This window comes from Bos taurus, chromosome 14, assembly GCF_002263795.3.
Source record: "Bos taurus isolate L1 Dominette 01449 registration number 42190680 breed Hereford chromosome 14, ARS-UCD2.0, whole genome shotgun sequence".
NCBI lineage: Eukaryota > Metazoa > Chordata > Mammalia > Artiodactyla > Bovidae > Bos > Bos taurus.
The window spans coordinates 258,161-276,046 of NC_037341.1; the positions used below are offsets into that span (position 1 = coordinate 258,161).

The 17,886-nt window shown below is 49.5% G+C and overlaps 1 protein-coding gene across 1 annotated transcript; it reads right to left on the reverse strand.

Moving 5' to 3' along the window:
* Positions 1–3,103: 3,103 nt before the first annotated feature.
* Positions 3,104–17,612, reverse strand: ZNF16 (zinc finger protein 16). Its single transcript, XM_025001942.2, is given in 4 exon segments — positions 3,104–5,220; positions 14,704–14,803; positions 14,805–14,909; positions 17,468–17,612. Coding segments are annotated over 3 exon segments (1,956 nt in total). The 5' UTR covers positions 14,901–14,909; positions 17,468–17,612; the 3' UTR covers positions 3,104–3,460.
* Positions 17,613–17,886: the final 274 nt, after the last annotated feature.

The following is a 17,886-nucleotide window of genomic DNA, read 5'->3' on the forward strand; positions in this document are numbered from 1 at the left end:
CACAGAGTACCTGCAGTCAGGCCACCTCCACCTCCCCCCATGCCTTTGTGTTACTTCCAGGGAAGCCCAGGGGCCAGTGTCTGCCAAGCCCCAGGGGAAAGAACCAACCTCATCCTACGTGGTTGGGTGCTCTGGCGTGGCCTGCACTGTCCTCAGCCATCAAGGCCCTGTTCTCCACTCAGACCTGAGTTGCCTCCAAAGCCACGGAAACTTCAGGATGGTCCTGGCCCCTGGCTCTGGTCTCACACACCACTCCAGTCTCCCTGCTTCTCCTTGCATGGAGAGGCCATGGGTGTCAAGGGACAGTTTTTCCCCTACATTCATCATCTGTGAGGCCTGGGCTGTGGGATCCATGGAGGAGTCTCCCAGAACTCTGCCAGCACATGGAAATCATGGCACAGTTGTTACCAGAGAGCCACCTGGAGCCTGGGCCTAGGGGCCCCAACTGGCATTTTTCACCCAGGGAGCTCTAAGGCAGGGCAGCTTTGAGCTGTTAGGGCTGCTTTTCTGTTGTTCTCACGGAGTTGGCATTATTGGCTGAAGGCAGAAGTGTATGGATGTGGAAATCAGGAGCCAGGAGATTGTCCTCCTGATCTCTAATTCTCGAGGTACGTGGGAAGGGGTGAGGGCTCTGGGAATCTTGTGCAGTCATGGCAGCCAGGCTTTTGTTAGAACAAGGAGTTGAGGGAGAAGTCACAGTGCAGAGGAACTTTACGTCCATAAACCAAAGACCAGAGTGGAAGAAGGTGTGGAGGCCAAGCAGGGCTTCTAGTTTTTTGAAGGTATGAAAAGCTTTATTATTGACATAAAGGAGGTCTCTGAGGAGGGTAGAGAAGGCCTCTGGAACAGGTCCGAGGTGGCTTGAGAGCAAGAAGGGTCGGCAGCCTGGGCCTCTACTGCGGTCAGCAGGAGAGGCTGGAGGGATGGTCCCCGGGCACAGGTGAGGGCCTGGATGCTTTCAGTCTCCTGCTGGCATCAGAGGGCAGAGCACCCGGCTGGCTTTTCTGCTTTTCCAGATGTGGGCACGAAACGAGGAGGACGAGGCCTCAAGGTGCCAGCCTGCTAGTCACCACTCACCCTGATGTTTGATGAGAGACACACCATGTTTCACTCAGCTAATTCAGAGCTTTTTAAATGAGCTGTGTGGACTCTGCAGCCTGTAGCAGGTGAAACTGACAAGGGTGCCTTGGCCACTCTCAGTAAAACTTGTGACTCCGGAGGGGATGAGGGCATGCAGGGGAGGCCTCGTGTTGTGCCTAAGTATAGGGAGAGCCATCTAGAGACCTTGACTGGTATTTTGGGGCATCTGTGAGGCAAGAGATTCCTGGAGCTTTTTATGCCAAAAGGTGCAACTCTTAGGTGACAGCACAATTTGTAAAAATGTACAGATGAGGCTGTTTGTGAGTCAAGTCACTGGATGCTAAGACAACTGCCTGGTGTTTGGCCAGTCATGCTGACCCTCCAGTCTGGCCCTGTATCAGGGTTGTCCTGGTTAAAAATGAGGATCAGCTCCCCTCTGAGCTCCATCTTCCATGACGGTTGGCACTTCTCTGCCTATAGTCTTGGAACTCCCACTGCTGTTCCCCCGAGTTCATCCCACCCTGGAGCTCCCCAGGTGGACAGGGTCCAGCAGCCTGACATCTGGAAAGGGTCTGAGAATAGGTGAGGCTATTCCTCATGCAGGTGGAGCAGGCCAAAGGCCAAGGTTCAGCTCCATCCTGCACCAAGGCAGCTCGGCAGCCCCTAAGCTTGTTGGGTACTGCTTCTGTCACCCAGAGCGTAATGAGCAGCTGGGTACAGAGGGTCATGGGCTCAGGAGGTCCAGTTTCAGTAATTGCAGCTCTAGTGGCATATTGTATGGGGGAAAGAGGGCAGTTTCTTGCATCAGAAGCCCTTGGACAACTGAGTGCCATCATGAGTGGTCCAGAGACTCCAGGAGGCCTAGCAGGAGGTGGCTGAAGCCCCTTCCGTGGAGGAGTCTTGCACAAATTTGGTATTGCATCAATTTTAGCCTCTTGTTGGAGGGGTCTCCGACTCCATAGCAGAGGATGTGACAGCGCACCATGTACAGCAGGGCTGAGCGACACAGGCCAGCAGCAAGCCGGCCAATCAGTGACAGATTGGAGTAGAGGTGGACACAGATACTTACTGAAAAAAGGAATCATAAATCAAAGCCAGACTGGCAGAGGAGGAGCGTGAAGCCAGAGGAGCTGCCTTACAGTAAGAATAGGAGCAGTCTTGTCAGGCTGAGGCCAAGTCTGGAAACTGTATCCCATTAGGTGTTGCCAGGGGAGAGGGGGTGGGATGGCGCCCAAAGTGTAGGGGAGGCTATGACAGGGCCTCTGCAGGGCAGCAGGGACAGCTGCTTCATGGGGCCTTGGAGGAGACGCTAGGCAGCCCATGCCACGCGAGCCCATGGACTTGCCTGCGCATCCGAGTCACCCCTCCACCCTCTCTTCTCTTCAGCCTCAAACCACCTCTCCCTCCACATTTGCAACTGCTGGCCTTGCCTCTACTTCCTTGAGAACTCAGAAGCCAGACCTTCCCTTCCCTTCATGACTACAAGCCACTGCCTCCTTTCCTCCTGTAACAGTGCAGGAAGGGTCCCCCATCCTTCCAGGACATTCCCAGGTCAGGCCCTCCCTGGTGGCAGAAGTGTGGCTTCTGAGCTAAGTTCCCCAATGCAGGGAGTCAGGAGCCAATGCCCACCTCTTAGGGGCACCTAGGTGCCCTGTAAATGTCTGATGATGGATCCAGGAGCATGTGGAGAGGAAGGGAGGAGCATGTAGAGCAGCCCCTGGGGGTGAGGCCCAGGACCAGAGCTCAGGAACTGCCTCATGTACAATTGTGCTGCAGCCTGAGTGGGGCCACAGGGCCTGAGCCACCGCAGAGCAAGAACACATAACCACAGACTGCAGATGGACACCACGGAGAGCGGGAAGCAGGGAGGGTCAAGTCCCATTACCAGGTAGGATTGGGGGGGTGGGGAGGTTGACAGCAACCAGACCTGAAAACTCTCAACCTGACATTATGAAAAGATACCAGCCACAACCACTGACAAAGGACTCAGTCCCTTGACTAGTGAGCACACGGAGGTCTGTGGTTGTCTCAAAGCAAATGTCATTTACTTTCTTGGTTATGTTCCTCAACAGTAATAAACTCTATGGATGAGTGCACAGCCTCTATAATCCTTTCCCTTCTAACAAGTACAGCTGTCTCATAACAAACTGGAAAAACAAACAACAAAGAGAAATGAGCTCACAGGAGACAAGGGTGATGGCAGGGGACTTGGGAGAAGGAGCAGGACCACAGGACGGTCCCCAGTCTGTGGACGGTGGCCTCTGTGGACGGTGGCCTCGTGGGCGGTGACCGTGGGGTGGACGGAGTGAGCGAGAGCACGTCAAGTCTGGGGAGGGAGAGTGAGGCACAGCCAGGGGGTCAGGGTGAAGCTGCGAGGGGTTCACTCCCTGGTGTGGATCAACTGGTGCTTGGTCAACTTTGACCGCTGGCTGAAGGCTTTTCCACAAGCCGTGCAGTCGTAGGGCTTCACCCCAGTGTGGATCCGCTGGTGCTGGATGAGAACGGAGCGCTGGCTGAAGGACTTCCCACACTCACTGCACTGATAGGGCCTCTCGCCCGTGTGGATGATCTGGTGCTGGATGAGGTGCGAGCTCTGGCTGAAGCCCTTCCCACACTCGACGCAGGTGTAGGGCTTCTCTCCAGTGTGGACCTTCTGGTGGTGGATGAGGTTGGAGCTCCGGTTGAAGGCTTTGCCACACTGGTTACACTCGTGGGGTTTCAACCCATTGTGGATCCTCTGATGCTGAATGAGAGTTGAGCTCTGGCTGAAGGTTTTCCCGCACTCAGTGCATTCATAGGGCTTCTCCCCCGTGTGGACCCGCTGGTGCAGGATGAGGTTGGAGCTGCGGCCAAAGGTCTTTCCACACTCGCGGCACTCGTAGGGCTTGTCTCCCGTGTGCACACCCTGGTGCTGCACGAGTGCGGAGCTGTGGCTGAAGGCCTTCCCGCAGACGCCGCACTCATACGGCTTCTCCCCCGTGTGGATGATCTGGTGCTTTCGGAGCACCGAGCTGTAGCTGAAGGCCTTGCCACACACAGCACACACATGAGGCTTCTCCCCGGTGTGGATCCTCCGGTGCTGGATGAGGCTCGAGCTCTGGCTGAAGGCCTTCCCACACTCACTGCACTTGTAGGGCTTCTCCCCCGTGTGGACCCTGTGGTGTTTGATGAGGTTGGACACCCGGCTGAAGGGCTTGCCACACTCGCTACATGAGTAAGGCCTCTCCCCAGTATGGACCCTCTGGTGCTTCCTCATGTGTGAGCTCTGGCTGAAGGCCCTCCCACACTCAGTACACTCGAAGGGCTTCTCCCCTGTGTGGACCCTCTGGTGCTTGACGAGGTTGGAACTGCGCCTGAAGGCCTTCCCACAGGCATGACACACGTACGGCTTCTCGCCAGAGTGGATTCTCTGGTGCTGGATGAGGTTGGAGCTGCGCCTGAAGGTCTTCCCGCACTCACTGCATTCGTAGGGCTTCTCGCTCACATGGGACTTCTGGTGCTTTTTAAGGCTGGAGCTCTGGCAGAAGGCCTTCCCACACTCAGAACACATATGCAGCTTCTCCCCATGGTGGGTAAGCTGGTGCTGGAGGAAGCCTGTGTGTGTGCTGAAGAGCCTTCCACACTCGTTACAGATGAAGGACTTGTGTCCAGTGTGCCCTGTCTGATGCTGAGTAAGACCGGGGTCTCCTTCGAAGGTTTTCCCACACTCGCTGCATATGAATGGGCTTTCGGCCACGTGAAGTCCTGTGCAGCTGGGCAGGTCCAGGCTGCAGGGCAGGCTCCGTATGCCAAGTGGATGGGGCCTCCCCTCTGCAGGAGGCCCCTGACACTCCACTGGGCTTGGGCTCCAGCTGCAGCTGCTCTTGATGTCATCACAGTCCACCTCTCTCTCTCCTGAGGGGCTCCTGAGAAGCATCTGTGCTAGAGTGAAGGCTCCCTCCTGGTGAGGGCGGTGCATCTGCCTCTCATCCTCAGGGAGCCCGCAGTCTCTTTCTTCTACACCACAATGGAGTCCTCCAAGCTCAGGTGTCTGGGGAGCATCACTGCCAGAGCTGTCTGATATTTCTACCTGTGATTCCAAGTCCTCAGAAACTTCTTCCTTCTGAACAAACTCCTGGCCCTTAGTCCTGGTGTCCCAGCCTGAAATGACAAACAGAAAGTCACATGGCGCCCCCTCCCCAATGGTCTTCATGCTCTCTCCTTCCCTTTAGCCCATCTCAGCTGAAATACATCACAGAAGATGACCTCTCTGACCATTGCTCCCAACAGGGCTCCGTATCCCAAGGCTGGAGCCACGCAGGGGTGCTGAGTGGGTGGGTGAAGAGCACCCCACAGTACTCTCAGCCTCCTTGGGCCTGTTGCCCTCTGACCTGCCCGTCGGTTCAGGAATGATTTCCATTCGCCTACTGAAATTTCTAGAATCTCCCCCAACAGCATTTTGTCTCCCCACGTCACCTGGAGGCTTCTATTCTCCTCAACGCAGACCCAGCTGTGTCGTCTGCTCAGCCTGACTGCCCTGCACATGTGTCTGGTGGTGACAGTTTGCATTCCGGTCACCTGACTCATGGCCCAGCTGGAAGGCCCTGCACAGAGTCTGTGCCAAGACCCCCTCCATGGAACTTGACCGTGTGGCTGCACACAGTGAGGCAACCTGCTTCACCCTCCTGCTGACTGTCAGGCAGGCCTGTCATCACACCTGCAGGTGGGCTACCATCTTCTCCCAGGGCCCCAGCTGTGGGGCACCAGCGGGGCTCCCGCGGGGCTCCCATGTGTGATAGGGGCACAGTGAGGGCTTCAGGGACAAACAGGGTGGTCACTGCAGGAAACAAGGGTCTGGACAGGGTGGCCCAGGGAGCCCCGCCCTCTCTTGGTTGCACAAGAAGGGACATAGCTTTTCCATGAAAGGTCACAGAGGACCCATTCTGGGCTCTGTGGCTGCAGTCTCTGTCATAAGGTCTGCTCTGTTACAATCCTTAAAAAACTGAACTGTTCTTTGCTTGCAGGTCATAAACAAATGGTGAGCTGGATCTGGCCTGTGGGGCATGGCTCGCTGACCCAACTGAGACAAGATCATTGGTGTGGCTCCTGAGGGAGTGGAAATGGGAACTGCTTTGCGGGCCAGAGAGACTATTGGCCTGGAAGGATTTTACTGAGACGGGAAACAAGAGTGAGTCCTATGGGTGAGGGTAATGGCATTTTTTATTTGGTAGACTGGATACAATTCTCTGCAACATAAGAATTACTGGAAACAATAATGAAAGTTCTTTTTTTTTTGAAAGGAAATATAAAGTCAAAAATATGCTTTAAGAAAATTTTTCATTAAAAACACTGGGTTTAATGGTGAAGGAAAAGATGTGTAAACAAATGCACTTGTTTGCCACACTGCCCCCACAAGTGTGGCACCGACTGGCCCAGCCAGCACACAGCAAACCTGTTAGACTTCCCAAGAGGAAACAATGGAGGCCTGTATGATTAGCTGCTCCCAGGTTTGTGAAAAATGCCCCAGTGGAGCCATGCTCACAAGTCCTCATGTGGCTGTGGCTCTCGAGGGGCCCAGCAGAGACTCAGCAGCACCTGCCCCGCCACACGAGCCCCCAGCGGCACCGCAGCCTCGGCTGGGGGCTCCACCTCTCTCCATCCCCACAGGGGCTCTGTTATGTGTATTGAGGTGGAGTTAACAAAATAACTGTTTTAAATGAACACTTCAGTGGCATTTAGTACATTTACAATGTTGTGCAGTCAGAATCTGTATCTTGTTCCAAGACATTTCATTTCCATCACCTCAAAGCCCCAGTGCATTAGTCCATATCTCCTGGCCCCCAGCGCCTGGTGGCCACCACCTGCATTTTGTCTCCATGGATTTACCTCATTCCTGACCTTGCATGTGAATGAAATCATGATACACAACTTTTGATGTCTGGACTCTTCCTCTCAACCTAATGTTTCTGCAGGTTCAGTCACTGTGGCAGGTACCAGTGCTTCACTCCCTTATGGCTGAATAATATTCCACGGTACAGACACAACACATCTGGTTTCTGCATCCGTCCACTGAGGGGCATCTGGGTTGCTTACACCTCTTGAGTACTGTGAACAGTGCTATGAATATGACATACGTGTACTTGACGGGTATTTGCCTTGAATTCTGCGGGTATGTATCCACAGTGGAATTACTGCATCACACGGTAATGCCAGGGCTTCCCAGGTGGTGCTAGTGGGAAAGAATCCCCGCCTGCCAATGCAGGAGACATGTGTTCAATCTTTGGGTGGGGAAGATCCCCTACAGGAGGGGATGGCAACCCACTCCAGTATTCCTGCCTGGATAATCCCACAGACAGAGGAGCCTGCTGGGCTACACTCCATAGGGTTGCAAAGAGTCAGACACAACTGAAGTGACTGAGCATGCACGCATGGTAATGCTAGGTTTAAACTTTGAGGAACTGCCAAACTGTACTGCACCATGGCTATACCATTCTACATTCCCACCATTGTTGGTGTATAGAAACACAACTGATTATGTGTACTGACCTGTACTCTGCAATTCTACTGAATTCATTTAATATTAGCTCTAGCAGGTTTTTAATGGATTCTTTGGGATTTCCTATTATATATACAGGATTGTGCCTTATACAAACAGAGGTAGTTTTATTTCTTCCTTCCCAATTTGAATGCCTTTTTTTTTCTGGCCTGATTGCTCTGGTTAGAACTTCCAATACAGTACTGAAGAGCAGAGTTGAAAGCAGGCATATTTTCCTGATTTATGGGGAAAACCTTTTAATATTTCACTAATGTACATGATGTTAGCTGTTAGCTGTGGGTTTTTCATGAATGCCCTTTATCGTGTTGAGGAGGTTGCCTTGAATGGAGTTCTCAGTGTTTTCATTATGAAAATGAATTTGGTTTTGTCAAACACTATTTTTTTTTTTGCATCAATTGAGATGATTATAGCTTTTCCCCTTCATTTGATTAATGTGGTAAATGACACTGATTGGTTCTTATGTTGCACCACTCTTGTGTTCCTGGGTTACATCCCACTTGGTCATGGGATATAACACTTTTATTAATGCTGCTGGATTCAGTTTGCTAGCATTTTGTTGAGGGTTTTATATATACAGCCACAAAATGTCTCAATGCATAATTTTCTTTTCCTGTGGTGTCTTTGATTATCCTTCCTTTTGTATAGTTTGCAAGCTTGACAAAACAGCATACATCCTTCTTTAAATGTCTTGTGATGCCATTTGGCCCTGGTTTGTTAGTTTTACAAGTTACAGATTCAATCTTTAATTGTTATAAGTCTGTTCTTACTTTCTACCTATTCTTGAGTCACTCTTGGTGATTTGTCTTTTTAGGAATTTAGCTCTTTCATGTAGGTTATCTCATTTGTTGGTGTGCAACTGCTTTTCACTCTTTTTTACTTTTGTATAGTCGGTAATAACGTCCCCATCCCATTTTCACTTGATTTTCAGTGTGTTGCTTTTGTCATTTCTTGATCATTTCCAAAACCTTTTAAACACATTGATTGTCTTATCGCTATTCCAGTCTCCATTTCTGCTCCGATGTTCACTATTTCCTTCCATCAGCTCTGGGTTTCGTTTACTCTTCTCACAGACCCCTAGGATGTCAAGTTAGGTACTGCTGTAAGGCCTATCTATCCTCCTCCCAATACAGGCATTGACTGCTGTAAATTTCCGCTCTGGGCTTCCCTGCATCCTGTGAGTTCTGGGAGTTTGTGGCTTTGTTTTCATTTGTCTGTAGGTATGTTCTAACTTCCCTTGTGGTTTCTTCTTCGACCAACTGGTTAAGAGTGTGTGGTTTTACTTCAACAAATTTGTGCATTTTCCAGTTTTCCTGCAGTTATTGCTTGGAGATGATACTTTATATTATTTCCACATTGATTGAGACTGGTTTTGTAGTCTAATATATGGTCTACATTGAAGAATGTTTCATATGCACTTAAGAAGACTGTATCTGCTCCCTTGGACGGAGGGTATATCTATGTCTCTTAGGTCTATTAATTATAGTATTGCTCAAATTCCCTGTTTCATTACTAAACTTCTGTTTAGATGTTTTTCTTGACTTTTGGAAGTGAGGTATTAAAGTCTCCAACTGCTACTGTAGAAGCATCTCTTTCTTCCCTCAAATCTATGCCTGCTTCATATGTTTTGGGTTCTTTTCAGTGTTTATGTTTATCACTACTCTATCTTTTTGATTAATTGACTTGTTTATCAATATATATCAAACTGTGGTGCTGGAGAAGACTCTTGAGAGTCCCCTGGACTGCAAGGAGAACAAACCAGTCAATCCTAAAGGAAATCAACCCTGCATATTCATTGGAAGGACTGATGCGAAAGCTGAAGCTCCAATACTTTGGCCACCTGATGTGAAGACTCGACTCATTGGAAAAGACCCTGATGCTGGGAAAGACTGAGGGCATGAGGAGAAGGGGACAACAGATTAGATGGTTGGAAGGCATCAACTCAGTAGACAGGAGTTTGAGCAAACTCTGGGAGACAGTAAAGGACAGGGAAGCCTGGCGGGCTGCAGTACATGGGGTCGCAAAAGTCAGACATGACTAAATGACTGAACAACAATCTTCCTGATTAATTAACTATTTATCATTATATCCTTCTTTTCTCTTGTACAGTTGTTTGACATAGTTTACTTTGTCCAATATTAGTATAGCAACCCCAGATCTCTTTTGTTATTATTTGCATGGAACATATCTTTTTCACCTTTCACTTTAAGCTTAGTTTTTCCTTTGGAAGCCTCCTGAACTAAGCCTCCTGAAAACAGTATATAGTTGGGTCATACTTTTTTAAATCCATTCTGTCTGTATTTGCCTGTTGACATATCTGCCTGTTGACAAGAGTTTAAACCATTAACATTTAATTACTGACAAAGAAGGACTCACTTCTACCACTTTGCTTCTTAAATCTTTTCAATGTCTTTGACCTTTGTGTTCCTCATTTGATCTATTACTATCTTCCTTTGTGTTCAGTTTATTTTTTGTAGCATACCATTTGGTATTCTTCTTTATTCCTTTTGTGTATATTTTAAAGATACTTTCTTAGGTGTACCATGGCGATTATAATTAATATTCTAACATCCTAAAACAATCTAATTTGGCCCTCTCCCTTCAGCTTTTTTGGTCCCCTGCCCCATCTTTATCGAAATAAATTGCCGTAGAACATCATGTATCTTTTTATTTAATAAAGAAATTTACTTGTTTGGGGCTGTGCTGGGTCTTCAATGCTTTGCATCATCTTTCTTTAGTTGCAGGGGTAGGGGGTGCACTACTCTTTAGCTGCAGTGCACAGGCTTCTCATTGCGGTGGCTTCTCTTGTTGCAAAGTATGGGCTCTAGGGGCACATGGGCCTCAGTAGTTACGGGTTCTGGAGCACTGGCACAGTAGCTGTGGTACACAGGCTTAGCTGCACTGTGGCATGTGGGATCCTCCTGCAGCAGGGATTGAATCTGTGACCCTGAATTGGCAGGTGGATTCTTAACTTCTGGACCACCAGGAAAGTCCATCATATTAAGTTTAAAGTGCACCATGGGATGAATTGATACACATATATATGCAAATGATGGCCACCATAAGGTTAACTGACATATCCATCACCTTGCACAGTATCCACTGTGTGTGTGTGTGTGTGTGTGTGTGTGTGTGTGTGTGTGTGTGTGTGGTGAGAACTTTCAAGATCAACTCTCCTGGCAGTTGACAAGTACACTATACATTATTAACTACAGTCACCATGCTGTATGTTGAATCCTCAGAATAAAGCCACCAAGTTTGAACTGTTAACCAAAGCAGCCACAGCATCATACAGAAACTCCACTCCTATACAGATATGTTGCTACCTTTACGTTGTTGCAGTCACAAATGTATCCTTACATGTTATATATTAAGTAGTATAGGTTTATGATCATTTCACACATGTCTTTTAAATCATATAGGAAATAAAAAGTGAGGTTATAAACCAATACAACAATACTAGCTTTTATCCTAACCTATGTGGTTAATTCTATCAGAGATCTTTGGTTCTCTGTATAGCTTTGAGCTCCTGCCTAATACCCTTTCCTCTTAGCCTGTAACACTTCCTCTGACACTTCTCACAGGGCATGTCTGTTAGTGATAAACACCCTGAGCTTTTGTTTATCCAAGAATACCTTAACTTTGTCTTTACTCTGAAAGATAATTTTGCCAGATGTAGAATTCTTAGTTGGCAGTTTCATTCTCTAAGCAGTTTAAATATGTCATCCCACTGCCTTCCAACCTCCAAGGGCTGATGAGAAACTAGCTGTTCATCTTATTGAGGATCCCTTATACAAGATGGTTTGCTTCTCTCTTGTTGATTTCAAGATTCAATCTTCCAACAGTGTGATTATAATGAGTCCTGGTGTGGATCTCTTTGACTCTGTCCTACTGGGAGCTTGCTGAGCTTTCTAGACATGTAGGTTCAAAGCTTTTTTGCATCTTTCATCAGATTTAACATGTTTTCCGCCCCTTTCTGTCTTTCTCACCTCTTTCTTGGACTCCCATGTGTGTGTTGGTTTCCTTGATAGTATCCCACTGAGAGGGTTAACAGGCAGGAAGGCTAGGGGCCCCCAACAGAGGAAATAGGCTGCAAGTGTCAGACTTTGTTTCTCTCTCTCTTAAGCAGCAGGAGGAAACAAACTACAATTGTCAGATTTTTTTCTCTTCTCTATACAAAATTAAAAGGAAGTTTCTTTTAAAATTCTGTGTTGCCATGATGACACCTGAACTTAACTTTTCTCAAACCTGAGCTAACCAATGAGTTTTTCTTATGGAAATGTTTTTAAGATTAAGAAATGTTTTTCTTAACATTAAGCTATGTTAATGAACTATGTATTTACCTTAGACTCTATCTTTCTTCAAGTCGATTCCACCTAAGACTCAGAACCGATAATGGCTCAACAAACCACTATGTTTTACTCACGGAAATGTTCTCTTAAACTATGTGAATCAGACTATGTATTTGCTTGGAAATCTGCCTCTCTTCAAGATTCATGTCAGTTGTTTTATGGTCCAGGATGACTCACTTGTGCCAATGTTATCTCAAAACGCATGTTGTCGGTGAGGGGCCTGGTGCCACTCTGAGTTTTGAGACATTTCCTTTTAACAACTTGCTAATTCTCATTGGAGAAGACTCTGATGCTGGGAGGGATTGGGGGCAGGAGGAGAAGGGGACAACAGAGGATGAGATGGCTGGATGGCATCACTGACTCGATGGACGTGAGTCTGAGTGAACTCCAGGAGTTGGTGATGGACAGGGAGGCCTGGCATGCTGCGATTCACGGGGTCGCGGAGAGTCGGACATGACTGAGTGACTGATCTGACCTGATCTGAATAGGTATATAACTTCTTGCTAAAAACTAGCAAGGGAGCACTTTTTCTGCCCCCTTCTGATGTCTATATCAGAAGCCTTCTCTATCTCTTTTATACTTTAATAAATCTTTATTACACAAAAGCTCTGAGCAATCAAGCCTTGTCACTGACCGCAGATTGAATTCCTCTCCTCCAGAGGACAAGAATCCCAGCGTCTTTCACAGCTCTGCAACAACCTTTCACCACGAGTCTGTTAGGCTCTGTTCACTTTTCTTCAACTTTTTTCTTTCTGCTACTCAGACTGGGTAACTTAAGTTCACCAGTTCTATAGCCTGCTCAAACCTGCTATTGAAATCCTCCAGAAAACTCTTCACTTCAGTTACTTTAGTTCTCCCTCCAGGACTTCTTTATTTTGACTGCACCACGAGGTATCTGAGATCTTAGTTCCCCGGCCAGGGATCGAACCTGTGCTCCATGCAGTGTGAAGCAGAGCCTTAACCACTGGAGCACCAGGAAGTCCCAGCTCTAGGACTTCCACTCTGTTTCTCTTTATAATAAATAAAATGTGAATTGTATATTTACAACTATCTCTACTGACTTTTTCAGTTCGTTCATACATAGATTTTAGTTCCCTGTCCATGGTTTCTTTCAGATCTTTGAGCACATTTAAGACAGTTTATTTATAATCTGTTAAGTATCTGTGCTTTTTCAGGGACACTTCTGTCAATTAATCTTTTTCCCTTGAATGGGCCAGCTGTATTTTCTGCTTATTTGTATTCTTTATGATTTTTTTGCTAAAAACTGAACATTTAAGAATATTTACTGTGCTCCACTGGGACACTACTTCAGCACTAATTATTACTCTGCGTGGCTCCTGGCTTCCACAGATCGCAGAGATCAGCTGGAGGTGACACTACAATCTTCATAGGTCTTTTCTGAGTATACTTTCTATCCTGGGTTTCTATACATGGCTTTCTAAATTCCCTGACATACGAGGGTGCTTTTGAATGTCCTCATTTCTCCGCCCTTCCCTCCTGGGCTTTAGGAAGTTGACTGTACTATTAAGTGATGTCCCAAGTGCCTGTGGAAGTTCAGTTCATGTTTCTATGTTTTGAGCCCAGCACTTTCCACCAAGTAATTCTGAGTTAGGCAACACAGAGACAAACACTTTGATTCAACTCTTTTTCCAACCCCACACAGGGAAGAACAAAGTGATTTCTGAACAAGTTCTGCTCTGCTCCCTCTGGAAGCAGGCACCAGGTCCCACACTAGGAACACAGGATGCTCACTTTCAATATGCTGCTGAACCAGGAAGTATCTGTGAAGCTTTCCTTTTTAAGTTGCCTTTTTCTTGATTTAGCATTTGCTTGGTTGCTGTAAACCTGTTTTCTAGATTTCTGACTTTGTTGGTCCTGATAGCTTCTACTTGTTTTTGTTTAATAGTTTATGTGAAGAAATGGGTGTCTGGAGCTGCCTATTCCACTATTTTGCTCTATAGTGGCTTTTAAAACATGAGCTACCATCAACCTGTGTTTTACCTGGAGCAAGGGTCTTGATCTAACTCGCCATTCTCTGCTTGGCACACCCTTGGTCATCTGACAGCAAGTTTTTCCCTCAGAGCCACTTCTTGGCCCCATCATGCCTCTCATCCTCTACCCATCTCATCCTTCCAACACACCTATGACCATCTCTGCCCTTAGCCCAACCTTCTCCGGCCACACAGAGTCTGCCCACGATACTCTGCCCACATGTCCTCAGTATAATACTTCCCATGTAGGTGTATTCTTGTAAAACAGCCATCATCAGATCCCAGCAAGGAAAGCTAACAGTGAGTAATTCCTGATCCCTGCTGAAAGGGCCACAGAAGAGGCAACTTGGTGAGGTGTCTTCACGAAGGACTGTCTGGAATCTAACAGGGATGGGAGCAGCTGGGCAGTGTGAATGCAGCCAGGAGGGAACAGGGCCAAGGCCTGGAGGACTAGGATTAGACCTGAGGGCAGGACTACCACCAGTCTGGCAAGGAAGTTAGGCAGGGCTCAGCTGGTGATCATCATGTCACACCCTCTATTTCAGGTGAAGAAACCAGAGTCCTGCTCAGGGCACCAGGGCACCCAGGTGCCAGGCCAACTTCCTCTCTGACCTCCAGCCTTGGCCCTGCAAGTCCACAAGGCATTCTGCCCCAAATGCTGACAGGACACCTCCAGAGGCAAGTGCAGGGGAATGTAGACCAAGTCTCCCCAGAACAAGGGCATCAGTGGGGAATGCACACCCAGTACCTGGCTGCTGATGGTGAGGGGAGGTGGCTCCTGGCTCAGCGTCACCACAACAGAGGGAACCATGAAGTGCAGATCCAGGGTGGGTCTCGGCAGGAGCATCACTCCACAAAGGCCTGGGCTCTAGGGGTCCAAGGGGATGGTCCAGGAACTGAGAGCTCCACTGCTGCCTCTTTAGAGCATACTCTGAGGCTGGGCATGGCTGGGACCTGGAGACCAGCAAGGACACAGGTGAGTGTGCAGAGGGGGTAACTCCAGCGGTTCACTGGCACACCAGGCAGGGGTCACTTCCTCCACCCCTCACCCTGAGACCTCAGGAAGGCCTGATGATTGATATCACATTCTCTGATGCTGGAACAAATGGAGGTCAGCCAGCCAAGGAGACACAGACTCACAAGCCAGGGCCACAGGTGAGATACTGACCACAGAGCAAGGTGACCCACAGTGCCTGTGAGCACACCCGGAAGGGCCCAAGATTGCCATGGTAAGAGGAAGCAGCTCTCATGGCGCCTGTACCTGCTGTGAGCCACCCTGGTCCTGACACAATGCCCTGAAAGTGGACCAACTGACCTTCACAGGCAGCAGCAGCTTCAGAGGCCAGGCTGCCAGGGGAGCCTCACCACCAACACATGGAGTCATCACAGTGTCACTCTATTGGCCAGCCTGAGTTCTGCCACCCAGCAGCATCCGCAGTGGTTGTCCCCACCCCACCCTCCTGGGCTGTCCTCCCACTGCACCAGTGGCTGGCTCCCTCCCAGACTCCTCCTTAGCTCCCTCTTCACGCTGGTGTCCCAGGATTCACTTCTGCATCCATATCAAATTCCCTGGCTAATCTGTCCAGTCCTGAGGTACCAACATCCTTTACCCCATGCAGACTCTGAAGACTGGCCTCATCTCCAGCTCTAACTGGTATCTCCAAGTAGGGAGGCATGCCCAATCAGGCACAGGACGGGACCCCATGTGGACAAGTTACTGATTTTCTCCCCCTCCCTACTGTCCTGTCTCTGAGCATATGCACCATGCCCTGGCCAGCATCCCACCTAGGAGGGGGCAACATCCCTTGGCCCCTGATTCACACCACACCATAAGCAGGTAGCACTGACCCCTTTGTCCTTCAGTAATGAAGACGAAGCAGGAAATGTTGGCAGACGCTGCCTCCCAACCCTTGGACTGACTTTCTCCTCTTGGACTCATGCTTTCAGTGTTTCCAAAACACCCACTACATGTCAAGGTATTCTGAGGACAGTGTGACCATCACCCTCACGGATTTCAGTGGGGAGACAGGTAACAGCAAACGCATCAGTGAGACGGGCAGGTGCGCTGGGCACAGGTAGCAGAGAAGGGGCAGAGCCTGGGGCAGGTGGGCATTTCAACCAGGTCCTGGCTGGAAAGGCAGAAGAAGGCAGGGGTGAGACAGGACAGAGGTGTGAACACAGCTCAGAGGCAGTTCCTGGGGGAGGCGGGGGTGCACAGACTGGAAAAGGCTTTGACTACCTGAGGAAAGTGAGGCACCAGCCGCATTTCTCCACTGGGAGGCAGAATTAATGAAACATCTCAGGAAGATTCACCTGGCGTGGCCGCTTGGAGAGACGGTGCATAAGCAGGGAGAACACTGACTCAAGACACTCATCCATGCAGCAACAGAACAGAGCAGGGGGAACCTTCACTCTCTCTCTCCCCATGGGAGAGTCCATCCTTTGTAGTATTTATTCAGTTCATTTTAAAATCTTGAGGTTATCATCACTGCCTCTGAACAGGGGCACAGTTACATGGCTCAAAATTCAAAAGGTTAACGAGAACATAAGGTGACACATCCCCCAGCCTGCCACAGTGCCCATTCCCAGTTTCCAGCATGCCCATCCTGATTACTCTAAGCTTACACAAGCAAACATGAGTATTTTTTCTTTGTCTTTTTATTATAAGTTACACCAAAACTATGTCATTTTACATCTTGTTCTTCTCACTTTAGTATTTGTGGGATCCTGTCCAGGAGGTAGCAGGATGCTCCTCCCCATCCATGTCTACATCCTAATCCCCGGGACCTAAACTATACAGCAAGAGAGATTTTGCAGAGGAAATTAAGGCTACAGGCCTGAATTACCTGGTGGACCCAATCTAATCACGCGAGCCATTGCTGACTCGGATGCATGGATCGTGTGCAAGGAGTGGGGTCTCCAGGAGATAAGGACAGTCAGCAAGGAAAAAGCAACCTCAGGAGTTGGATTCTACCAAAGAGCTTGGAAGCTGATTCTCCTGGCTAAAGGCTCAACCTGGTGCTAAGTAAATACACAACTGTGAGGATTACTAGCCACTACTCCACGGCAGACGGCCACAGGATGGGCCTGACCCATGCTCAGTCCCACTCCCCTGAGGGAGAATAAATCCTTCCCCGTCCCGTGAGATCCCTCTCCACCCGGAGGGCGAATCCACCACCGAATGTGCCAGAATCGGGCGCCAAGCGGCAACCCCATTCATTTCTCCCCCGGCTCCGGACAGCTCTAACGTTCGCACCAATTCCTGAGGCCCTTCCTCCGCCCCAACCACGCGCGACAGAACAGCACAGCACACCTGCCGGTCGCTCTGCGGCTGCCTCGCCGAGCGGTCCCGCCGCCCGGCTCCAGGGCAGGGATTGCTCGGCTCTGTCGGGCAGCGTCCACAGGGCGTCCCTCACACGCCCTCCCGTCTGGGGCCCTCCGAGGCTGCAAGCCGCCCACGATTCCACGGCCCCACGCGCACCCGAGACAGGCCTCCCGGGGCCAGCACCCACCGCCGGTGCATCGGAGTCATAGGTAGAGCGATCAGCAACTCGAAGACGCCACAGCGCGAACAGCCGCCGCCTAGAGCGGCTCGGGGAAGAGCGCAACGAAGAGATACCCAGGCGGCTCGGCCTCGAGGTGCTCCGGAAGTCCCGCCTCAACTTCCGGCTTGCGGACCCGCCAGCCCTACCCAATGTGGCTGCTCTAGGCTGAGGGAGGAGAAGTGACTCGGCGGCTCCACTCCTGACCCGGGACCAGCCCTCCCCACGCCTCTGCGAGGTGCTGGGAACCCTGGGAGACCCGCGGATCAGGGTTGGTGCAACAAGCCATTATAAATGCAGGAAGGACTAGGGACTTAGATACACAGGTACCTGCAATCAAAACAGGTTTTGGTTGATAAAAACATGCTGCATGAGAAGGAACATTCCCT